Source organism: Melanerpes formicivorus, unplaced genomic scaffold (genome assembly GCF_026170545.1).
Source record: "Melanerpes formicivorus ecotype bairdi unplaced genomic scaffold, bMelFor1.0.p_v2 SCAF_2, whole genome shotgun sequence".
Classification (NCBI taxonomy): domain Eukaryota; kingdom Metazoa; phylum Chordata; class Aves; order Piciformes; family Picidae; genus Melanerpes; species Melanerpes formicivorus.
In genome coordinates this window covers 52,491,233-52,516,977 of record NW_027142354.1, presented here as the reverse complement: position 1 = coordinate 52,516,977, position 25,745 = coordinate 52,491,233, and the positions used below count along the sequence as shown (strand labels likewise).

At 41.8% G+C, this 25,745-nt stretch overlaps 2 protein-coding genes across 7 annotated transcripts in view; one reads left to right on the top strand and one right to left on the bottom strand.

Moving 5' to 3' along the window:
- The window catches only part of KIF20A (kinesin family member 20A), an 11,493-nt gene extending 6,723 nt beyond the window's left edge, over window positions 1-4,770 (top strand). For all 3 annotated transcript variants that reach the window (XM_068160416.1, XM_068160408.1, XM_068160424.1), the window contains exons 16-19: window positions 272-473; window positions 825-916; window positions 1,175-1,312; window positions 1,804-4,770. In XM_068160416.1, coding sequence (XP_068016517.1) covers window positions 272-473; window positions 825-916; window positions 1,175-1,312; window positions 1,804-2,076 — 705 coding nt within the window. In that variant the 3' untranslated portion in view covers window positions 2,077-4,770. The remainder of the gene's footprint in view (window positions 1-271; window positions 474-824; window positions 917-1,174; window positions 1,313-1,803) is intronic.
- SFXN1 (sideroflexin 1) lies at window positions 2,124-25,745 on the bottom strand. Of its 4 annotated transcripts, none has more exons than XM_068160458.1 (11): window positions 25,636-25,745; window positions 15,244-15,418; window positions 14,460-14,630; window positions 12,880-12,978; window positions 12,333-12,408; window positions 11,051-11,136; window positions 10,615-10,742; window positions 10,035-10,084; window positions 4,694-4,743; window positions 3,998-4,045; window positions 2,124-2,509 (listed from the first exon to the last, which is right to left on the bottom strand). In XM_068160458.1, the coding sequence occupies exons 2-11, from the start codon at window positions 15,405-15,407 to the stop codon at window positions 2,413-2,415; spliced, it is 969 nt and encodes a 322-aa protein (XP_068016559.1). In that variant the 5' UTR covers window positions 15,408-15,418; window positions 25,636-25,745; the 3' UTR covers window positions 2,124-2,412. The 4 variants fall into 4 exon arrangements, with proteins under 4 accessions (XP_068016559.1, XP_068016551.1, XP_068016569.1 ...); XM_068160450.1 differs by lacking the exon at window positions 25,636-25,745 and adding an exon at window positions 24,121-24,185; XM_068160468.1 differs by lacking the exons at window positions 15,244-15,418; window positions 25,636-25,745 and adding an exon at window positions 15,180-15,234.

The window sequence follows — 25,745 nt, the reverse complement described above, 5'->3', positions numbered from 1 at the left end:
TATTTTTTTATGCTATAGCATTTGAATGGCCTCTGGGACTTGTTGCAGACCTCTCTGAAGATGTCAAGTCTTAAGAAATTCCTTAACTCTAGAGGCTGTAAAAAGAGTTCTTTAGGCTCACAGGCAAAGGGTTCAATGTTGTCCCTTAAAGGGCATTAAGGTCCAGAGTGTGAAGTGTGATCAAAAGTCTCCCAAAAGAAAAACATCAGAATTTTAGAAAGCTGTAGCAAGAAAATCTTGCTGAATGTCTGCACAAACTTGCTTTCCTAAGGAGCGTGATGAGAAGATTGAGGAGCTCCAAGCTGCTCTGCAGGAGGCAAAACAAAAACTGGAGAGCCTGGAGTCTAAGCAGGAGTCAGGGAAAGGCTTGCGTCGATCAAAGCGAATGACTTCATCTACTCTGCAACAGGAACTGGCAGACACTAAAGCCAAACTGGAGCAATGTCAAACAGAGCTAAGCACCAGGACAGCAGGTAAGGCAGTGATGCTGCACTGGTTCTGAATTGTCCAGGCAATCTTGTAGAGGGTTCTAGAGATACCTTTTTCCTCTAAGGGTGTATTGGATTCAAACACTCTGAAACCATTGTCCTGGGTTGTAGGTGTCAGGAAGGGTGTGCTGGATGAGCAGGGTTTCAGTTTACTTTCGCATGAAAATGGATTTCAGAGTAGGATTATCGCTGAAAGGATGAAACCTGGAATATTTGTGCATGTCTGCAAAAACTCAGCTTGCCTGTGGCAGCTTGTCTCAAGGGAAGTCCTGACTTCATCAAAAATGAAACTGTGAATGTACTGTCACTTACTCGTTTTGGTTTTGGTGTTCCTAGAGCTGCGTAAATACCAGAAATTAGTGGAGCCACCTCCCTCTGCCAAACCCCTTACTGTGGACGTAGACAGGAAGCTGGAAGATGGACAGAAGGTAACTATCTCTGTTATAGAAAGGAACACTCACAGGATGAGGTGCTTGCAGTTTACAGAGTGTTTGGAGCTGCTGTTCCCCATTTCTTTAAACAAATAGTTGATCTTTCTGGAGACGTGCACAGCTGTGGTACCTGAGATCCCAGTGTACCTCACTCAGATGGGACTCTCCCTCAGTACTATGCATCTGAATTACTCTAGAGTGGCTGTGTTAGAGCAGTATCAAAGGTAGCTGTTGTATTCAATCTTTCTCCTACAGAATGTCAGATTGCTGCGTTCAGAACTACAGAAACTTGGGGAGTGCCTCCAGTCTGCAGAGAGGGCATGCTGCCACAGTACTGGTGCAGGGAAACTTCGAGAAGCCCTCTGTACCTGTGATGACATTTTGGCTAGACAGGTAATGTCTTTGTTGTGGGTTGCACAGGGGCATTTAATCTGTGCACTTTGCCTTTATCAGCAGAACAACCTACAGTTTTGGAGCTGCAAATTACTCTCTAGACACTTGATGCCTATCAAAATAAAAGGAGCTGTGTTGCTAATTTTCTCAATGGCCAAATCAAACTGAATATTTAACTCTCCAAAGGAGACCCAAATTATTCCTGTTCACTTAACTGTCAGCCTCCACTTAAAGTAGGAAAATGCAGAGTTCTCATCATCTTATCCAATTCTCTATCTCAGTTGCCATGGCACCAGTTTGCAGCAGGATGGATTCAGCTCTTTCTAGCCTTACTGCTCTTCTTTTATTATTGGATTGTTCCACTTTTGACAGTGGAAGCTAATATAAATGCCTGTGTAGCACAGTAGTAGGGATTTTTGGCAAAGGCATTTTATCCTCTTCAGTTCAGAGTAACCAGGGGGTTAGGCAACTTCTATTTCTTGCTTTTTCAGGACCAAACCCTGGCAGAACTGCAGAACAACATGATACTAGTGAAACTAGACCTGCGGAAGAAAGCAGCTTGTATTGCTGAACAGTACCACGCTGTGCAGAAGCTCCAGGCTCCTTCAACATCAACCTTAAAGAAACGATTCTGTGCCAACAGGGAAAACCTACAACCTAACCAACCTCCTGGTAAAAGGCCATTCCTGCACAACCTTCTGTCACGTTCAGCGCCTCGTCCCGCAGCTGGCAGAGGGTGGCAACTTCGTTCAGTTGCTCTATGACTTGAGATCCAAGCCCCACTATTACTGGAAGAAGGTGGCAAATCCAATATAATGGCATCTGTTTTATTTGGTGTGCTTGTTTATTGTTATTGTAGCTGCTTGAGAGCTTATGTAAACAATGTTGGATATGTATGGTTAAACTTTTAATCGATACCAAAGGGGACAAAATGACCTTTTGTAATTTTGACACTACAACCAGGGAAGTCTTTGAATATAAAATAAGGCAGATGATCAAACTTGTTTAACAAAAGGACAAGTCAAAAGTGAGTTCTTATCTTCAACTATGTGGGCACATAACTCAAGAGCCTCCTTGAAAGATATCTTCCCTTCTTTGAATTACAATCCTTTATTAAAGTATACACGTTCTAGTTGAGGGTTGTTCTCTCGGATCTTGGCTTGCAATTCTGGCTCCAAGCTTGTTACAGACATAGAACTAAGCAAAAGAAACAGTAAAATGGTTATATATAACCAGCACTTGTGTGTAAAATAAGATGGATGATGCACCTGGCTAAACTTCCTGGATTGTGAAAAGTTTTCAGATCTTTTTAACTTCATAGGAAGGGATCATCCTTCCAGCCCAGGACACATCAGTCTCTGCTTACACCACAGTAAGACAAGCTATAGAGTCAAGAAATAGCTGTTGTTACTGCAGTGGGGGTAGGAATCTTAGTTGCTTGAGGTAATAGAAACTTACCTTCCTAAAGGTATTTTTAAATATGTATTTGCCTCTTTATCTTACTGCCTCATTCAGTTGAATAAAATGTTTATCCTGACTACAGTCACCTTACAGTAAAGTGAGTTAAACTCCCTTGTAAGTTACACAGCTGCACTTTCTTAAACAGCTTTGGGTCTGATCTTACAAAAGGGAGAGGCCTGGTTAAAAGCAAGAGCTGTACTATAGTTCCTAGGCTCCTTTGTCAAGCCATCTCCATGTAGCCTAGTGCCACTTATTTACCAAACTTCTTTGCTCTATGCCAGGCAGGGAAGCAGATGGTGTCAGACTGCTTTGTTGTATTCAAACAATTGCATTAGATAAGACTTGGGTATTGTTTCCTGAAAGTCAAATGCTACTCTGGTTGCTCAACATTGCAAGCTGGAGCTGATGGTTTAAGCTACAGTTGGCAGCTTGTTGAGTTTAGACAACCACTAATACTAGGAAAGAGACAGCTTAGTTGAATTTAAGACCCTGCAAATTGAGTTACCTTTATTTGTAGGTGACTCCCCTAGGTTTTATTAGGATTTCAGTTATAATGAATATTATTTCTAAGACAGCTTTCTGTACTTAGCTATTTGTGTACCAACAAAAAGTTACCTCTGCAAAAGTGCTCATCAAATTACAAATAAGCACAAATACAGTCAAGTGCTGTTCTGTATAATCAGAGTGGGTCCAGGTGGAAATAAAAGGGGCTCTGACCGTATTTATTGAAGCCATAACCTTACTAGACATGAATATGTTGTTTGGGCCATATTAGCCTTTTCAGGACTCATTCTAGTGATTCTGAACTCTAGCTCAAACACCTCAGCTCGAAAGAATATGCTTTAACTCTTCCTCACCTCAATCTCTTCTTCACTGCTGCTATATAGTGGCAATCAAAGCATTCTAATCAAGCTGTTACAGGCCTTTTTTTTCCTCTTTTCCCTCTGGTTACTCCTTTTTTCTTCCTTCCCTCAGTCTTTCTGGGCAGCTTCTTCATAATTCAAGCTGCTTGAGAGTTTGTAAACAAAAGAGGCCAATTCAACTACTTCTATTGCTGATGAGTAACATAGCTATTCATTTTCTGAATATTCCCATGTGTATCACACAAATGGGAATTAAGACTGTATGCTCTAGGAGCCAATGACCACTTCTTTCTGCCTTTTAACAGTACCCTGCATGCATCTGGGAGTGCAACATTAAACTAGGTGTAAGACACATACGTACCTTTTTTGAGGAAACAGCGCACAACACAGGGGTGTGGCAAACACAAGACTAGAGGAGACAAAAATGGTTTTACAATATTGAGGGTGCTAAAAGAGAATCCAAAGCCTTTATAAATGGTCTTCTAGGTAGAAAGCTATTTTTTGTTGTGTACAGTGAATGAAAGTTCCGTGAAGTGCCATGTAACCTTTATACCTTATGAAATCATTTACCTACTATGTAGTGCTGAATGCATCAATACAATGCTTACAAATGTCTATAAAAATATACCTGACAGCCTTTCAGTGTTTTGCATTGGTGTGCATGACAACATAAACTGCTTTGCAACAGCAAATAAACTCCCTTAACCAAATGTCTCACAAATTGATCAGCCTACGGGATTAGATTCCAATTATTGTTTATGGAAGTAAACAATCAAAGCATTCTAATCAAGATGCTACAGGCTTTTTTTTTTGGGTTACTCTTTTCCTCCTTCCCTCTGTCCTTCTTGGCAGCTTCTTCATTACTAACAGCACTTTATTATGGTATTATCAGTTACAGATGTGGAGGTGAAGCAACTGCTGGAGCCTCATTAACTCTCCACTTCCCCCCCATGTTTAAACACAGTGCAAGTATTGCTACTTCCTCAAAAAAACCCCAAAACAACCAAACCCTAAAAGTATCTCTTAAAAGCACACACAACCCAAAGAAATTACTTACCAGATTCCAACTAATCCAACTTGAATGGGAGCACTCATCCAAGGGAATCTCTGTTAAAAATAAACCGCACACAATGAGTATGGCATCGTGTCTTCTCCCCCCCTTTCCACCTTCCTGGGATTCCTATATTGTAAGAGAAGATTGCAGCTAGAAGACTCTTGGACAGGGAGGCAAAAAGAATGCCAGCATGCCTTAAAGCTGAGCTCCACTTTGAGAGCTCAGTTCTTTTTAGAAGTAGTAAGAAAATTCCAGATGAGCTATGTTCAGTGTTGTCCTGAGTAAGTCTCCCTCAGAAACTGCAATGGGTGGTTTAACTGTTCTACTTACAACCTGCTCCTGAGTACATGGAGTATTTCTTTCAGTCACACAAAGCCCTCTAGCTAGCAACACAGCTCAAGTCTGGAACCGTGCTGCAGTTGTGAGGTGCTGCCACACCTCCTAAGGACAGAGTGAATTTTGCCCTGGCACCCCTAAGAAAAGCTAGGTCTGATGACAGCTCCTCTCCAGTGGTTTTAAAGCTTGCAACTAGAGATTTACTTTGTGAGCAACTGCAGCCACCAACCACAAGTAAAAGAGATGTCAAGAAAAAAATGCATGTCTTTTTTAGCCCTTTCTTCTGTCTTATGATTTACTTTGTTTCGTAGGAGCTTCTCCCTGTAGCAGAGTCTGATACACTGCAGTTCTGCAAGAATTTGCCTTTTATTAAAGAAAATAAAAGGTGGAAGAATGGGGGAGACAAAGCTGAGAAGGCCACACATAACCCATGGATGCATTTTTAGCACACCCTGATTGTAGCTTTTGCAGAGCTTGAATACATGCCAAGAAACAGGACCATTTTCTTGTAGGCATGCAAATGATTTAGGAATCCATTCTGCCCCATGATAGAATTTCAGATGAAATTAATTACTACTGAAATAAAACCAGACCTATTTAAACAACACTGCTGCAATAGCCTGCTGTTCCTACAATGAAATCAGTGTCTCCAGTTAAGTAGGACATAGACAACTGCTAGGATAACCGGAAGCTGGTTTTAAACCAAAACAGCTCATGAGTTTGAAAAAAAACCCAATCATCACACATTACAGTGGATGGTATTTTCAACAAAGATGATGTTTTTTTTCTGCAAGAAGTAGCTGTCAGGATGTAGAAGTTAGTGGGCAAACTGGTGAATAAAAGATGGGCATTATTTGAGAATGGAAATAGAAAAAAGACATTCAGAAAGCTTGGCAGGACAAATGTTGGTGCTAAGAAGGTTCAGAGCGGTGTAAGAGAGATGCAAACCAAGCCTGTGTGGATTGAGCTTTCTCTAGAGTCTCAGGGAGAAGAAATGATGTAGAAGATTGGCTTTTATTCCTACCCCCCCCCCCCGCCCCGAGTCAATCTGTAATCCAGAAAAGATTGCAGGAAGAACTGTGCAATTCAGCAACAACAGGTAACAATGGAAAAAGACAGAGACAGCCAGAAAGGTAAAGTGAATGCAGCAGTGTTCTGCTGTTCTGGCATTCCACTGAACTCACCTTCATTTGACCCTGAATTGAGATAAATTCACTCAAAATGCTTCACATTTCATACAGAGGGAGAGACAAGAGATGGTGTGACTGACAATGGGAGGGATGTAAGATTCCCACTGGTATTTGGGAACCCAAGTCAAACTCTGCTGCAAAAGACTTCAGCCTCTGAGAAGAATGAAGGAAGAAGGATGCTGCACATTGCAATGTGAGCTGGGGATCTGAGATTTATTACAGAAAAACCCCAGATGTGATTTCATAACTGAAAAAACTTTTGGAGAGTGTCATAAAAGTAATCTATAGTTTCATGCCTTTACCAGAGTTGGTCGCTAATCTTGGAGAGAGAAGTGCCTGCTAGTACAAACAATATAAACAACATCTATTTTGTGTTGTGGAACATTTTTTTGCCAAGGTGCTCAATCAGAGTTACAGCCTTTAGTTTTCTAGAATATTACTGGGCTGTACTAGCCAAGAAAGTTGGTGAAGTAAAACTCTGTAACACTGGGAGGTCAATACTAGTGTTGCCTAAGGAACAATGTAAAACAATAAAGCGAATCTCAAATGCAGGCTGTATGTTCCTACAAAGAAATAAAAGGAAGTAGAAGACAGCAGAAGAATTTACTGTGTTAGAGAACTATCATTTAACTCCGGAAGAAGGCAGTTCCCAATGAATTAGGATTTAATTTCCAGATGTCTTTATGGCATCTTCAGTGGTTAGTGCAAACAGAGAAAATGGAGAAGTGGTAATTAAGCAAACAAAAGCCATAAGGAGAATCAGCTTTTTCCTAGCTGCTTCTTTTCATTGTTGGATGCTGAAATCTGTCAGCTTTCCCAGGCTAGCTATGCCTGTTTTCAAAAGAACAAATGAAATGACAGTTAAACTAGGAATGCGTGGAGGTCTCTAAGGCATAAGACATTCAAAACCAATGCTTAAAAAAAAGAAGTCTCTCCCAGTTTTGTAACAGTTTTGAACACATGTTTTAGTTGCAGACTAAGAGATCCCAAGGAGCTTGTTTTGAAGACATAAGAGGAAATTTCTGGAATGAACTTGAATGTTAATACAGTATGCAGAACAGGAGAGAAACAGTAGTTGAAGCTGCAAGAGTAGTAATACAAATGAAAACTGAAGTGTTGACTGGAATTTGCAGAAGTTTCAGTGGAAAGCTCCAATTTCTTTCCTTAGGAGAAAGGGTACCTGTGGCTACAATAAATATATAAACACTGTGCCTCAGAGCAATGTTGTTTATGGATCCTCCTGCTGCAGCAGACAAAGTAACTAATCAAGAACTACTACGCTGCATAATTGTATAAAAAGCAGACAAAAAACCCCAAAACACATACACATGAAGTATTTTTTCAAGTCAAGAATTCTTTTTGAAGCAGAAAGTATATGCTTGTGATATAAGAACATTCTTGTCATTTTCTAGCAATAACTTTTGGCAATACTGTTAATTCACACTCACGTTACCATCAAAACATCCTCATGCAAAGCAGCTTGTTTCAAACATCAGAGGATGATAGCCTGCTGTCACTGAGAGCAGCATTTCAGAAGCATTTATTTCCTTGTCTCATTGAAGAACATAATTCTGTTTTCATCATTATTTCACAACCATTTGCCTGTGTTCTGGCCTTGTGTGTTGCTTAATAGGCTTTGGCAAGCATACAAGAGTTATTTTCCAGAGTGATGGTGTGCAAAGCAAAGGCTGAGGATAACAAGTTAGTAAAGCATTGTGTGGATGGTGTTGGGAGCACTGCAAATGGGATGGTGCTTCTGAAACCTCAAAAGGACATGCAGAAGCTGCTTGTTAAAAATGCAGCTCATTCCTTGATGGTTTTAATACTAATCTCTACCAAGTGTTATCACTGACTAGTGGTAGAGCAGTGTTTCACCTGAACTCACAGTCTCTGAGGCTGCGGGGGAGGAACAGGTGAGCATAAACGGTCAGGATGGTACCAAAGACCACTGAGTAGTCACTGAAGAAATCGTTCATTTTGGCTGATCTGAAAAATTCACAACACCCTTATATTGATCACACCACACAAAACCAAGGGATATTTCTCTCCAACCCCTGCAAATTGCTGCCAAGTTCTTCACAAATGTCATTGCCAGCTGAGCGGATAGCATGGGTAACACATTCTCAAGAACATAAAGGTATCACAAGCTGCCCAAAGTTAGTGTGAAAACAGCCTATGGGTCAAAGGACTATACCACTAAGAATCAGCCAGATCAGCAGAGGGCTCTTTATACTGTAGATTGGGCTCTTTACACTGCAGACTGTGTTTGGATGCACTGCAGTCTCACTTCTTTCAGGAGATGGAAGCAGCACACACCAACTTTCACTCCAGAACTCAAATGCCACATTCCTGGTTTTACATCCTGAGCAATACTGTTGTCTGTTAACAAGGAGGAAGGGAAGCAAAGCACTTCATGGAAAAAAGTTTCTAAAACTGAGTGACACTTGAGACCTCTTTCCAATGCCTTGTTTATATCAAAAAGTGCTTTCAAATTGTGTATGTAAGTTGGTAATGTACCTCTGCACAAGAAAAAGGAAGGGTAGAAATCATAATAGAACATCTTTAGAAAACTAGGAAGCATTCCATGCTTGTCCTCCCAGTAGTCACCAACCAAACTACTTTTCCAAGGGAGGGTCAGACTGAAGGACAGACTGAAGGAGTTGGGGCTGTTCAGTCTGCAGAAGAGAAGGCTCCGAGGTGACCTAATTGTGGCCTTCCAGTATCTGAAGGGGGCCTACAGGAAGGCTGGGGAAGGACTTCTCAGGATCTCAGGTAGTGACAGGACTAGGGGGAATGGAATGAAGCTGGAGGTGGGGAGATTCAGGCTAGATGTGAGGAGGAGGTTCTTCACTATGAGAGTGGTGAAACCCTGGAATGTGTTGTCCAGGGAGGTGGTCGAGGCCCCGTCCCTGGGGGTGTTTAAGAGCAGGCTGGATGAGGCTCTGGCCAGCCTGATCTAGTGTGGGGTGTCCCTGCCCATGGTAGGGGGGTTGGAACTAGATGATCCTTGTGGTCCCTTCCAACCCTGAATGAAACTATGAGGGTCTGGAGATTGAGACCATGTTTTCCTTTCCTTTTTCTAAGAGGAAGGAGACAGATTCTCATAGGCTACTGTTCCCAGCTTGGCCTGGAGCTACACAGTAAGTAAATCAGTGATATCAGCTGGTGACGATGAAACTCCCTTTGCTGGTTAAGAATTAGAGAGTTCTTCATCTGAATATCATTTAATTGGTGCAATTATTGTTTATCATCTAGTTAGTTTATTTACTAAGTGCTTGAATCCACACTACATTAGCACAAACTGAATACAGAAAATAAGGAATCTCTGATGAAATGTGCCCACTCTGTGCTCACCCTGCACTTGCTCATCCAGCAAATTTGAAAGGATAATGTTCAAAAGAGATTTTTACCATCACTGTTGTTTCCAAAGTCATATTGCTAGCAATTGGAGCTAAGCAAAGCCTCCTTACTTCTATCTTGAGAAAAAGGCATTATTTAAATACTCAGTATTTTTTCTAATAAATGTTATTACAAGTAAAGTTTATTTCCTAGGAGGAACTCATGCATTTTAAGAACAATTATAAAAATAACACAAAAGTGGAGATTTTCTTAAATGTTGTTTTACACTGTGATAAAAAGAGCCAAGCTATCCCTAAGAAAGTTAAAAAGAAAGTAGCAGCTGTAAACCAAGCTCTGTGGTGATGCCCTGTAAGAGTGCTGGGGAGGCAAATATGAAAACTCAGAAAGCATTTTAAATCAATGAAAGTATTAACTTCTTAGGATGTGAGATACATACACACAGATCATCTGAGACTGACCTTTAAAAAGGCTCTCTTTTCCAATGTATTCATTATGAAGGGAGGAATTGCTGCAAACGAGAAAGAAAGAAACCAAACAACTCAAAAAAACCTTGGAGATAAAGTAATTTAGTTTTCATTTTCTCTTAAAATGACCTAATGCCATACATAACATATTTTTCACAGCCTTTTGTCAGCAACTGAGCTTTCATTTCACATTGCCAATTCAAGCTTCTGGATTGGTATTTAGAGAGGTAATTTCCTCCAATGAGCAAAACTTCTAATTTCACACATAACTAAAGCTGTGAGCTGAGCTCTCTAACTTGGCACTGGTCAAAGCACCAGTTGTTCACTAAACCAATTCCAGCCAAGCAGAATTTGCTACTATTCCTTTGCTATCTGTAGCTTTTCTGCAAAAGCATCCCAGAACCTTTTCAGCTGCACTTCAGCATAACAGACTGTAGATGTTTTCACAATAAGAAAAGTACATCTCTCTGAGGAACTGAACAGCAATGTAAATACTGCCTGCACAACTGTTAAGATAATTTGGCCTCTGAGAAACTGATAATCAGGAGCTGCACATGACTGCAATTATTCTTACCCATGCCAGGAGAAGCCATAAGAATCCTTGATATAACCACCTGGGTAATTGCCTGCTGAGCTGCTTTTGTTGATTCACCCAATCTGTTTCCATTCTCATCCGTGACTGGGATTCCAAACTTGAGCTCCCTGTTGAACAAGGAGTAAAAATAAAGCAGTGACTGACATGCATTTATTCACATTTTTTTTGTTTTACCCTGTGAAGTGACCAAGTTTTGAAGGACCAGTACTTGGTTTCTGAGATCTAAGACTGAACAGAATGAGAATGCTCTATTTTATACCTGCCACAATCAGTCAATCAAAACAAGATCATGGATGAGGTTTTTGCAAGCCTCTGAAACAAGTTAAGATACACTCCGTGCTTTATTTAGTAGCTTGCTGATTTAAAAACTCATTAACATCCTCCTAGAATTAGTGATCGTTACTCTTTTTCCTACCTTTGTCTCATTAGTGGAATATTAATGCAATTGGCAGCAGCAACAGCAGCAAAAGGAACAAACCGTCCTATGAGAGGTGAGACGTGCTGTAAAACATACAGAGAGGAAAAAATAAAAACCAAACAAAAGAAAAATGATTACATAAGAGTTTTCCTTCCCAAGGGTCATAGTGATAAACCAGACCTATTTCTTTTAAATTAGAATTCAGTGAGAATTCAGTTCTCACTGCTGGGGCCTTTTGCAAAGGACCTTTTTTTCCCTTGTGCTCTGCACTTCAAAGAATTATAGGCTGGGGTCGGAGTGGCTGGAGAGCTCCCAAACAGAGAGGGACCTGGGTGTGCTGATCGACAGCCACCTGAATATGAGCCAACAGTGTGGCCAGGAGGGCCAATTGCATCCTGGCCTGCATTAGGAATAGTGTGGCCAGCAGGAGCAGGGAGGTCATAGTGCCCCTGGAGAAGAGCCTGGAGAAGAGGAGGCTCAGGGGTGACCTCATTGCCCTCTACAACTACCTGAAGGGTGGTTGTAGCCAGGAAGGGGTTGGCCTCTTCTCCCAGGCAACCAGCACCAGAACAAGGGGACACAGTCTCAAACTGCACCAGGGGAGGTTTAGACTTGAGGTGAGGAGGAAGTTCTTCACCGAGCGAGTCATTCATCATTGGAATGGGTTGCCCAGGGAGGTGGTTGAGTCATCGATCCTGGAGGCGTTCAAGGGGAGATTGGACGTGGCACTTGGTGCCATGGTCTAGTCATGGGGTCTGTGTTGATAGGTTGGACTCGATGATCCTTGAGGTCCTTTCCAACCTAAGTGATATTGTGATACTGTAATTTGAGTTTTCTGCACTGAAGGGTGGCACCTCCTTGCAAGTTCTAGCCAGTCTAGAGAAGGCATCCACATTTGCAGAAGTGATGCTGCACCTTAAAAACACACCTCTGCAGCTTATGGGATGATGACTCCACGCTGTTGTAATTATTTATCTGCTCCGATTAACTTTCAAACGTTACTTGGTACTTTTACACATAAAAAAACCTTATTAGGCTACAGTTTGTATTAACAAAGCACATGGCTATCTGACAGACATGTAAGGAGGACAGGCTCTTTGAAATACACATAAGAAGGCTATGTGGGGCAAAAAATAAGGTTGGAATCAAAAGAAGGGAGCTGCCAAACGCCGTTACAGCTCCACATTGTGAGCTGTGTACAACGTGACACAGAGTGGAGGAGAAATGAGCCATTAGCATCTCAAGTCTAGTTAAGAGTGAGACAAAGTATCAGCAATACCTTTGTTAGTGCATTAAGTCCTAAAGCTGTTGCAACAGCACCTGTGGTAGCAGAAGCATAGGCTGTTCCCAGCTGGCTAAAACAGAAATAGAAATGTTTGCACATGGACAACAACTACATTTATGTCACTTTTGAAAGTAATTACATTTTACACGCATGGTTATGTCCCACCCCAAATTAAGCAGACTCTTCTGTGATACTGCAGTAAGATGTAGATGGAAGATTGGGATGGGATACTTTAAAGACTTTTCTTTCACCAGCAGTAAACTGCTGAGGCACTTTCAAATGGTTGACTGAGCCATGCAGCACAGACTCCTATTAAATTCCTATTATGAACGAGGCGCTGAGGCTTAGCTTATCTTTAACGGCAGAAAGAGTCCTTGCCTCCATCAGTCTCAGAACTCTCATCAAATCTATCAAACTAATAATAAGCAAGGGCAAAAAAAAAAAATCCCTCTATCACTCAACCTTTACAGCCTAACCATGTTCCAGTACACCAGAGAGCAACTTATAAACACATCAGAAGTAATGTGGTTCAGCGTCTGACCTGACAGTGATTGGGGCATCGCCGCTCCTGTTTGTGTAATTCACTATGGCATTGAAGGACTGGTTAATCCACTGCCAGAAAACCACTGCCGGTGTCGTTCTTGGAAAGACAAATTATGGTGATGATTACGATTGTTAATGCCACAGATCAATTAACACCACAGAAAAATGATGGCACATCTAGGAAAAGCAGTGCGAGCGCTAATCGTGAAGAGATTCTTGTTTATCCGAATGAAACAATACAGCCAGGGAGATACTGTCTTGATAATCAAAGTACTACTACTAAGAACATAATTTAAAAGCATTGCAATTAAATAGCAAGGTGTGAATGAAGAGGGAAGGTAAAGTTCAGGAGATTTGGAAGTGTATTCGTATTCCCTCTGGTTTCCAGTATCTGAAAGGGATGCTAAACTAACATAGCATAGTGATAAACTAGGTGGACTTTTTCCCCATCACTGCTGCTGTTCTTCCTCCTCTCTTCCTGTGCATGTGCAAGTCTTTTCCTGACTCATCTTTTCTGTCTCCTTGCTGCTGGTGTGTAGATGATGTAGGTGCTATAAAAATTTAGCTGTGACTCCTGTTGCCTTACTGCACATCCAAGAGCCCTCATAGGTATAATGAGGAATTAACTTCTAGAGGTGAGCAATAACCAGGGCACAGTGATGTGCAGCAAGACAGAGGCTACGCTGCATCATTTAAGGATTCTGTGCTATCCTGTTTGCACTAGTGAGGGTTGGGTACAAAGAAACCAACGTCCTCTTGGTTAATAAATCACACAGTTTTGAATCTGAGTGACTACCAATAAGGCAAAGAAAATTTATGCAGCTGCTGTAGAATATATATAGAAGAATAAGCAGTGAACGGGAAGCAGGGCTTGTGAATGGGCCACTGTACTGAGAGTTTTATTCACACTCTTGATTGCTTTTTAAAACACATATATATGCACTATCCAAACCATCTGTGCCTTTCAGGGGTAGGACTCAAGAGTCTGTAAAACTTCATCATCAAAACCACTGTTGTTATTTCCTCTTAACCTCTCATCAGTCCTTGCCCACAAAGCATTGTGGCACAAAAATGTTTCTAGACATGAAATCTACTAACAGATGATTCTGGGGTTTGCTGCAGATTTCACTGTATTGGTGATTCAAGAACTACTGAGGAAATGGACTGAATAGGATCTGAAGAAACTCGATGACTGATGGACCAAAGCATATTGGGTACTCACTTGGCAGACAGAAAATCCTACATGCCAGATCTCTAAGGTAAGAAATTCCCAGGTATCTTCTCCTCTTTGTGCTCCACACAACTCTCCTACATGGATGGGATTTTGGAAGGTTCAGCTTTCCCAATTTGAGGAAAAGTGGGTTGGTGAAGGAGAGGGGCTAAGGGCTTATCTCACAACTACTTCTAGAGGAAACCATTAATCGGTGGGAGAAGAGGGGAGAAGAGAACAGGAAGCAAAGTTTACATTTAAAAATATACATTACAAATCTTCTAAAATGTTCTTTTGACAATAACAATGATTTTTATTTATCTAATTTGTAAGCACATGTTTTCATGTGCATTACTGCCATCACTTACCTATAAAAGGTCATCATACAACCTGTGATAGTCATGTTCATGGGTACCTGAGCTGACATTCGGCCAATCAAGACCATCTTTTCACCAGTGTCTGGGTGGAAGGCTGAATCATAGATATATTTTGCTCTCCACAAGTCATCTACTGTCAAGCCAGGTGGCACAATACCTTGTCTTGGAAATATTTGAAAAAACAAAACAAAACAACAACAAAAAGCACAACTGTTACAAAATGCGGCAACCTCCAGTGACATATGAGATATTAATGGATTTTGGGATGGTTATACTAAGTTAATCTGTCCTCATAGTCAGCCTGTAGATCTTCAGCTGGTGAAATAAAAAGATCAAAACTCCCAGAAGGGGGTATGTTGGCTGAGTCAACATATCCTGCACTCAAACCTGCATTTGATTTTGGAGCTAAAATTTACTTTGTGAGTAAATAATATAACACATAAGAGAAAGTTTTAAGCTCTGCTGTCACATCAACTCCTTCAGATTTAGGCAGTTCTGTATTTCAGAGCACCTAATAGGGGTCCTCTGATGACATAATTTCCCCATTCATTAGCAAATTTGTTTTAAAATACAACTGTTTCAAGCTGTGAAATGAGAAGAAAGAGCAGTGAAATGAATAGAGTGTTTGTAATATTTCCTTTTAAGCACACAACCATGCACCACTGACGTGGGCTTGTTTTGGGCCAGCAGTAGATGTGACCAACGTCATACCTGTAATCATGTACAATTTTTCTGGCATTTTCTAGCTGGGCATCAGATAACAAAATATTCATACCTGTAATCATGTACAATTTTCCTAGCATTTTCTAGCTGGGCATCAGATAACAAAATATTCCGGGGGTCTGTTACAGTAAAGAAGTGATTGGCTCGTCCAGCAAAAGTGCTTTGATCCCATCGGGGCTCCTTGATATTAATATTTAATGGTATATCTGCTGACATCTTCGACAGCTCTGTGAAGAAAACATGAGTATTTGCAAATCAGAATTCCTCTTTTTTCATAAGGTACCTACAACCTGCAAGGTAACAAGGGGTTATGAGTAAGAGTCAAAAGAGCCAAACCACAGAACAAACACCTAACAAACCTGTGGAACTGAAATTTCAAGGGTAAAGCATATATCCAGAAAGCAGATGATGTCAGCTATCATAATGGGGTTTAACGAGCTTGGTGTTGGCTGAAGTAAAAAAGCAAGAACTGTCTACAGAAATGTTCCTGTGCCTGTTCCTTGAAGACATTTATATATCTCACAGATTTGTAAGAGTATGAGTAGAGGTACATTATACATATAGACAAATACCCAAGGATGATGCACCAGTATCCAAAGATGCAAAGGATGTACAGGAATGCATTAATGAACAACTGTACTAAATATCAACACACTAATCAGAAGTGTGCTTTATCTCCATGATGAATTAGTGTGGGCTGAAAATGTTGTCTTGAGGGGAAAAAGAAATGAAGTATTTCAGGTGATGCCTGAATTGCTGCTATAAAGTGCAATGACAGAGGAAATATTTAATCAAGTCCAGTTAAATCCTCTGCCATAGCAAAACAAAACAAAAGTTAGGAACACAAACCCTGCATTTTTTTGTTTAATAGATGTTGTTTCCCTAAATTCATGTTTTAATAAAACAATGATTATATAATGTAGCAGTTTGCTACATTATGAACACATAACCAGATCTCCAAATGATATTTCAAAGATGGTTAAAGAACCACAACAAAGAGCACTGAACTAAGACAGTTGTACATTTATGGGGCCTAAAGCCCTGAAAATGAAAAATTACTTCAGGATGACTAAGTTTACTTCAACATGAAATAGAGTAGAAATAGAATAGAAATAGAATAAACCAGGTTGGAAGAGACCTTTGAGATCATCGCATCCAACCCATCATCCAACACCATCTAATCAACTAAACCATGACATCGAGCGCCCTATCCAGTCTCTTCCTAAACATCTCCTGTGATGGTGACTCCACCACCTCCCTGGGCAGCACATTCCAATGGCCAATCACTCTTTCTATGAAGAACTTCTTCCTAACATCCAGCCTAAACCTCCCGTGGCATAGCTGGAGACTGTGTCCTCTTGTTCTGGTGCTGGTTGCCTGGGAGAAGAGACCAGTCCCCACCTGGCCACAACCTCCCTTCATGTAGTTGTAGACAGCAATAAGGTCTCCCCTGAGCCTCCTCTTCTCCAGGCTAAGCAACCCCAGCTCCCTCAGCCTCTCCTCACAGGGCTTGCACTCCAAACCGCTCCCCAGCTTTGTTGCCCTTCTCTGGACATGTTCCAGCAAGTCAACATCTTTCCTAAACTGAGGAGCCCAATACTAGATACACTACTCAAGGTACTCAATGGAAGGATAGTCCCTGCACAGCACAAGTTGCATGAAGTTCAACTTTCAAAAGAGGAATCTCTGAAACATACTCAAGAGGCAGTTAAAAAAAACACACCAAAAACCAAACACCAATCCCCCCCCAATATTGCCTGGAATTCAAATGGCTGAAGTAAACTTGACCTATAAAAATACAGATGATATCATGCTGCAGATTATATGTTTTAATAGGAAAAACATCATCATTATGAGGACAATCAATGCATGTGACCTTGTTTTACCTGTTAAGGAAGTGATCCACTATGCTAGAAAGAGCTGCCAAATAGTGTTTCAATGATTAAAAGGAATATTGAAAATGAATATTATTAGATGTGACCTACTGAATATGCTTTCATGCTCTTTTGCTACAGCATTTTTACCTAGTGGCCCTCAGGTTTTGTTCGGTACAAGAGACCGGAAGAAAACCACAGTGTTCCACAGGCCTGTTCGTTTATTCAATATGCAGTCATTAACTCAAATAAGTAAGCATAAAGCAAGTATACAAAGAGCACCAGCACTGCTGCTCCAGCTAGCAGTAAACATAGCCATGATTCAGCTGCCCTCAGAACTTCAAATTTCATCCTAAAGCTTCCCAGGATACCAGACAGCTAATAAACGCAGTACAGTAGGGGAAACCAATCTCTTCCTTTTTCTTCCACTCCTATTTTCTTGACTGTTAAGTTCATTACTGTACAGCAGCTTTCATTAAGGTCTTTACTGTATGCTGACACAAGACTTCCATACAGTGAAACAACAAATCTTACAAACATCAAGAACAAAGTGCTGCAGCAATGTGTCATTTACTAAGCTACCCTCGGAGCATGAAGACATTTGTATCAGAATCATAAAGAACTAGTAAAAGCTAATGCTGCCTCTTCTTACAGTTTACTCCAAAGACATTTAGAGCTTTTCAGCATTGTTAAGAGGCATCCTTCTTGCCACACACAAGTAAAAAAAAACCAGATCCTGGGGTGTATTAAGAAGAGTGCGTCCAGCAGACCAAGCAAGGTTCTCCTCTCCCTCTACTCTGCCCTGGTGTGACCTCATCTTGAGTACTGTGTTCAGTTTTGGGCTCCCCCAGTTTAAGAGGGATAGGGATCTGCTGGAGAGGGTCCAGCAGAGGACAATGAGGATGATTAGGGGACTGGAGCATGTGCCTTATGAGGAGAGGCTGAGGGACCTGGGGCTTTTTAGTCTGGAGAAGACTTAGAGTGGATTTAATAAATGTTAATAAATATCTGAGGACTGGGTGTCAGGAGGGAAGGGACAGGCTTTTCTCACTTGCTCACTGTGATAGGACAAGGAGCAATGGATGTAAGCTGCAGCACAGGAGGTTCCACCTTAACACAAGGGGGAACTTCTTTACTGTAAGGGTCACAGACCACTGGAACAGTCTGCCCAGAGAGGTTGTGGAGTCTCCTTCTCTGGACACTTTCAAGGCCTGTCTGGATGCGTTCCTCTGTGACCTGAGCTAGATTGTATGGTCCTGCTCTTGGCAGGAGGGTTGGACTTAATGATCTCTTTGGGTCCCCTCCAACCCCTGACATTCTCTAACAAATAACATAACCTGGCTCAAGACCACAGGTCAAGTCACAAATAACAGCAGAACCTAGACCTCCTGACTTGTGCTCTAAGTACTGCTGATACAGCAAGGCAAAAGTTACTATTTCACAGAACTAATGATGTGAGATGGAAAGATGCTGGGTAAGAGGTAGAGAATTCATCCCTCACCTATTCTAGTCTTTCTATTCCATGTTCCTGTTTGCTGTAAGTACTTCTACACTTATGAAAGTTTAAAACACCACAGGATTACTTCCACATTCTACATTTCTCCTCAGCCATGCCACAGAATGAATACAGATTGTGGAAGTGAAGAAAGACTCATGACAGATTTGTAGAAGAGAGTTCTCATGCAGAAATTCTGAGGAGGATATGTTCCTTAGGTACTATACCATTAAAGACACCTACCTGTGAGCAGTCATACATTGTGAGAAAAAAAACCAAACCCAGACCATATTTTTGGTCTAAAACGGTAACTGCTGTTTTGCAAAGTGGTCTTCTATGAGGGCAGGGTGAACTCCTTTACTGAAAAATTCTTTTCTACTAAAATCATAAAAATACCTGTACCCTAGAGCTGGCAAGCTGTACTATGAATACTTCCTTACAGGCATATTATGTGTAGGAAAGTCCAAGTTCAAATATTTTTGTAATGAAATGATCAGTTTCATTAAGAAAGATTAAAAACTGCTCAGGATAGCTTATCTTAATCTGTTTAAAACCTATCTAATGAATGCTTAGTAAAGCAGTCCATAAATAAAAGCTCTTTCTTTTCACTCTGATTAGGATATATACTACTAGGTTGCCTATGATTTTTTTTTAATATACTTCCATCCAAAAAAAGTAGTCCTTTAGTAATAAGAAATCTAAACAAGAAAGATCTGCCTTCACTGCAGATGGTTCATGGTTCAATCCAGGATCGTTTCACTCTGTTTAATTTTGTTTATCCCAGCAAAAGTGGATCTACAGAAAATAGATGACTTACTACTATCAGGTCCTATCTTTATTCCTTCCCCATTTGACCTACTCTGTGTCTGCTCTGATGCTCCTTGAATCACATGTAGTGATATAACCTACTACCCTAGCAGAAAATTGATGCAGCAGAAAGAAAAGAGGCCATCTCAGCCTCCTGGATTGCTATGTAGAACTGGCACAGCAGAAGGTCTGGGAGCACATCCTCCCTCAGCAACCCTGACCACCTTGGTTTAACATTTTGTTCACATGAGGGAGGAGCCAGATGTAATGAAAATCTTGAAGCCTAGCCTTAAATCTGTAGGGAAGACAATCAGCATGAAACATAAAGCATAGCTAATTTTAAATGTTTTGGCTTGCCTGAGTCAAGAGACTGAAAGTCTACCTTACAGACCAAGGGAGACTTGATGTAAACTGGAAAAAAAATCCAGCCTGTGTGTCTACATGGAAAAATAAAATGAGGTGAAGAAGAGTTAAAATGGTCTAGGAACAGGCTAGAGTGGCTGTAATATATATTAGCAGAGTAGCAGCACTCCAAAGACAACACACAACCACTCTGGTTGCTAGTACAAGGCAAAACTCCTGTTTCCACTCCTTTCTCATTGTTGTTACCCATTCTAGCCAGACTAAGTGAGCAGAAGCACGTCAGCACATGCTTTGGTCTCCCTTTCTCCTTGTTAATCTACCAAAAAGGGTTAGTGCTGCTGCAGCAAAAAGCAACCTAGCAGGTCTGCCACTGATGGAGGACCCTTGGGATGTGTGGCAACAAAAGCTTGTGCTTGAAACTTCTCTATCTGCTCAGAAAGACAGCAACAGGAAACACTGACTTTAACATTACTAATCTTAATAAAGAAGAATATATAGCCTCCAATCTTGCACAGGATGGAGGGGATCAAAACTTTAGGTGACAGCTGTTTAAGCACACAAAAATATTTTCTTTTAAATAGAATAGAATAAACCAGGTTGGAAGAGACCTTCAAGATCATTGTGTCCAACCTATCATCCAACACCACCTAATCAACTCACCCATGTAACCAAGCACCCTGTCAAGTCTCCTCCTGAACACCTCCAGTGACGGCGACTCCACCACCTCCCCGGGCAGTCCATTCCAATGAGCAATCACTCTCTCTGTGTAAAACTTCCTCCTGACCTCCAGCCTGAACTTCCCCTGGCACAGCCTGAGACTGTGTCCTCTTGTTCTGAATGATGCAACTGACATAATTGACTTGCACTTCAAAAATACACATAAGAACAATGGTGTTCAAAATAAGTTTAAAATAAAAATCATGAAGACCCTGGACAGGGACAGGCCACCAATGCCCACAGAGATGGGACATACAAGGCTCCTCAAAAAGTTCAGAAACTGGAATAATACAATTTGGAGACATACAAAACTGGCAGTGAAGTAAAAAAAAAGGGATTTTGAGTTTGCCAGTCTCGGGACTCTGAGTCATAGATCTGTTAACATGGTGCCTGTCCAAGAAAACCAGAGAACTTCTCTCTTGAAAACACACAAGTTCTCCAGCAGAAGCTTTTTAGAATAAAAGTCCTACCTCTTGCACTAAAGAGACTGTATGATGCTACTCATGACCTAACCAGCCCTATTAGTACATGCTGAAAAGGGAAATTAATCCCACAAAGCAAAACCATAAGCCGATAAAATGCCCTTCTACTTCAAAGGGATCTGCTTATAAAACGTAATGTCCAACTATAAAGTCAAAACGATGACTGTACACACAAAAGGTTTCATGAGGGTATCATCCAACAGACATGCAGTCACCAGCATAAACAGGAGGGCATTCTTTTGTTTAATTTTTAAACACTGAGGCTGTAAACCTCCAAGAAACAGGAAAAATACCCTGAACATAAATTGCCACACCAGTATTTTACACAGCTGTCACCTTAATTTCGAGATACAGTCTTAGAGGGGTGCTGCAGTTTGCATAATCAACTCAAATACTCAATAACAAAAGCACTGTAATAAAACTATTTAAGATTTAATTCTTAGTTTTAACTCCAATGCTTTGTCAAGGGTGCTACCTTCAGTGAAATAACTCTTGCTGTACATTGAGCTGGGGTTGCTCAGCCTGGAGAAGAGGAGACTCAGGGGTGACCTTATCACTCTCTACAACTACCTGAAGGGAGGTTGTAGACAGGCGGATGATGGTCTCTTCTCCCAGGCACCCAGTACCAGAACAAGAGGACACAGTCTCAGGCTGTGCCAGGGGAGGTTCAGGTTGGATGTTAGGAAGAAGTTCTATACAGAAAGAGTGATTGCGCTATGGAATGGGTTGCCCGGGGAGGTGGTGGAGTCGCTGTCATTGAAGGTGTTCAGAAGGAGGCTTGATGGGGTGCTTGGTGCCATGGGTTAGCTGTTTGGGTGGGTTGGATACGATGATCTTGAAGGTCTCTTCCAACCTGGTTTGGTTTATTCTAAATAAAGGTTTATTCTAGAGTGCGACCAGAACTTAAGTTCTCATTATCCATACATCCATGATAGAATTGTGCAAAGAAATAATAGAGGACATTTGGGTTAAATCAAGTGAAAATAAATCTATCTGAAGCCTAAGATAAGCAGAATGTTTGCAAAGAGGCTGGAAAGGAAATGCAAAAAAAAATCCTTTGGAACAGAGATGAAAATGTTTGCTGTGTTACAGTAAACTAACAGAAAGCAAATTCAACACTTACCTAACATTTAACTGCATCTCTATAAACATTTAGCTTTATTGTTCCCACACCTGTTGCTATTTAGTAAGCACCAAGAGTGGAGACCACCTGTGAAATCAGACAAAACCTTCCAACAGCAGCACCTTATGTTTTAAGGTGGAAATGTAAGCAGCAAAATTACCCAATCTCATCTTGAAACAACTCTCTTCCTCAAATAACCCCATTAACAGAGAATTTGGGAAACAACATCAACTTTACAAACATATAAATTACTGGAATAATCCAGGCTGAAACGTCACTTTGAGGTCATGGTCAGATGGGAGGATTGGTAGTACTGGAAAAGATGAAACAAAATATTGTAACACAGTGAATAGTTAACATCTATCATGGAAAATATCCAGTAAGAAAGGAAATATTACATATTTTTGGTGTTTCAAACAAACAGATAAACAAACAGAGAAGTTAGAACCGCCTGTACCTGCAAACCCTGGAGCTGGTGCGAGTCCACAGTGGTAAATGAAAGCAATAATCAAGAGCAGACAATGCTCTCTGGCACATTTAAATTATTAAACCCTTTCAGTTTTCAAACCGGGGCAGCTGTATCCAAACTGTCCATGGAGAACAGTAGCTAAATCCTCCCTTGTGCTGCCGGATTGTCTGGGTGAGCATCAGGCTGGGTAAAACCACTCCATGCTGTGCTCCAGAAAGTTAACAATACAGGGGACCATGTCCTCGTGACCAGGGACATTTTTTGGCACATTGTTTAGCTCCCCAGCACTGACACAGAGGTTTGATTATCTGTGTTTCACATTGCAGCTCTTCCTATGTACCAAGGCATAACTGTGACTGCGTGCTCGGAAGTTTTCAATAAATGTATGACTCTCAAGCTAAACTTGTAGCTTTGGCTTGCCATGTACTTGGCACCAAAAGCTGAGCTGAAGACTTGATTCTGTATTCCAGAGGCAATTAGATGTCACGATACAGATGGCAGATCACAGAGAGGACACACCGCTGTGTGGAACTGCACTTCCCAAGTGCTTTAAAGCAAATTTCACTGCCAGCCTGTATCACTCTCTCTCCAAATCACCCTGCTGCTGCCTCCCCACCTCTCTTCCCTATGCCCTCCCAGCCCAAAGTCTCAACTCTGTATTTTTAATAGCCTTCTACAGAAGTCATTATTTTAAGTCAGTAATTCTCTATCTTTTTCATCTTGTGCTTTTGATCAGAAAGCTACATTGAACTGAAGCCTCAGTACCAACCACACCCTAATTTCTTGCCCTTTCTGATCAGATGGAGCCCTCTGCCAGTTCATGGTCTATTGTTTAATACTATCATTAACTAGAGAGAAAAAGGGGCTTAAAAATAAGCAAGAGTGGACTCCTTTGAAAAATAATTAAATACAAATTAGCACAAAGTCTGACCAACAGCTGTAGCACAAAGGCTATGCTTGCATTTGCCACACAACCAGCAATAGCAGAAGACTTTTAAACCTTGTTTAAAGGTTAACAGCAGTTGCAGCAATTCACAAAATGCAGATTCAGGAGTTGAGTTCAGCTCTTTGCTGCTCCTTATCAAAGTTCATGTTTTAAACATCATATTGAAGGTCATTATCCACTTTTTAAAGCACAACAATAGTCAAGAGAGTAGCAATGACTATTTATTGCAGACAATCTCAGATTTTTCTTTCCACAAGCAGTGCCCACTGCAACAGCTGCTATGTTCTTAGCAGAAAAGACAGGAAATTAACTACCCTCTGATTAGCAAAAGATGACCTATTCTACTTTAAAACTACAGCACACTGGCAATGCAAAATCTGAAAGGCCAATCCATATTTTAATTGCTCTTTCAAAGACAAGAACACAATGAGCTCTCCAGGGATGTCAATCACGGCAGCATAATTACTTCAAATGAGAAGCACTAATAAGATTCCTATGGGAAGAAAACATTTTGGCATGACAGCAACAGAGCACATATCAGACTTATCAGGGTCATTAAGCAAAGGTATCCCTCTGGCTGCACTGTTTGCCATCCCAGTTTGAAAGAAGCCACACAGCTGATGACTGGGAGAACTATGATGCAATGTACTTACAACAAATGTTAACAAAGCCACTGGCCAAATTTTCCTCCTCCAAGGCACCTTCTGCAAGTAAATATCTATTTAAATCACAAGGGAAAAAAAACATACTAAAAATCTTTGTCTGCACTATGATTTTTTTTCCTACTGCAATCATAAAAAGAAATTGAATGCTGAAGAAGGGAAATCATGGCAACACTACAAGATACTTGGGGTTTTTTTTGCTTATAAATGTACGTCCTGCTTGTAACCTAGCAACAAGAGCAGCAGTCTGTGTTAAATGGATAGAGCCTGCTGCTGGGGCTCTCTCCTCAAAACAGCAGCCATCTTTGGCGTGTAACTTGAAAAGAGATTTCATCATTCTGCATGAAAGCTAACTTCGGATGTTAGAGGTTGCTGCATCCAGCTCAGCAGTGCCAGCTTTTGATTTGCCTCCTCTTCTCCCACCACACAAGGTGTATTGCAAACATACATCACTTGTTCACATAATCTCTTCATTAATAAAAACAAAGCTTCATTGCTCAATAGGGTTACTGCAAGCTCTCACTTGATTTCAGTCCTGGCTGTTTCTTATTTTTTAATCCCTCTTGTTAAACTGCAGCAGTATTATCTGTCTCTATCCAGCCATGTTGATGACCTCTTCTGTTTTTTTTCACTGGCTCATGTATAATTTTTTTTCTGATAGGTGATTTTTTTTAAATGGCACATTGGTACAATTTGCCAGTTTTCACACACCCCTCCTCACTCTCCCAAAACTCATTACAATCACAATAATTAAATAAATAATTACCCACCACCCCCCAAGCTCAAAATCTCTGCCTCTGTCTGCCAGGCACCTGACCTTCAATCTATTCAGTGTGTTTCTCCCTTGGAAAGGAAGACCCTGCTGCTGGGGGGGCTTGTATCCTGCAGGCCTGGGATCAGTGCCACTGCCGTACATCAGCCTTTGACACACGGGCCGTGGTCAGGGAAGATTTTAGGGACTGGGTGGGGAAGTGGGGAGCTGTTATGTGTGCAGGGAGGAGGTAGGAAAGGAGGGGAAGCAGCAGCCCTCAGCCAGCTGTCCGCCACTGAAAGCGCCCAGCAGCACCTCCACAGGGTGACCCTCTGGGACACCTGCTTTGCTCCCACAGGGTGACATAAGGGGCTGGCACCCAGCTGGGGAGGGAACAGGCGCGACAAGCTGGTCTGGGTCCCTATGCAGGAGACAGAAGTGACACGTGGGTCTGGGCCCTGTGGAGAGGACACGGGTGAGAAGCGGATTAGGGCCTCCGCAGGGATCGGGGCGCCACATGGGTCTGGTCCCCTGTGGAGAGCATATGGGGGTGACATGTGGGTCTGAGCCCCTGCGACGGGGACGAAGGTGACAGACAGGGCTGGACCCCGTGGAGAGCACCGGTGCGGCACTAGGATGACCCGGCGCTGGCTCTTCCATCTGCACCCCATCCCGAGGCCCAGACCCACAGGGACACCGGGCCGCGGGGGACGCCGCTCCCCGGTCCCGGTCCCGGTCCCAGCCCCGGTACTCACCGCGGCTGCCCGTTCCGCGCTGCCCCTCGCCCCGCTGCCCGGAAGAGGCTCGCTCGGCGCGGCGGGCGAGGGGCCGGGGAAGGCGATCGGGCCGCCCCGCTTCGTTTCGC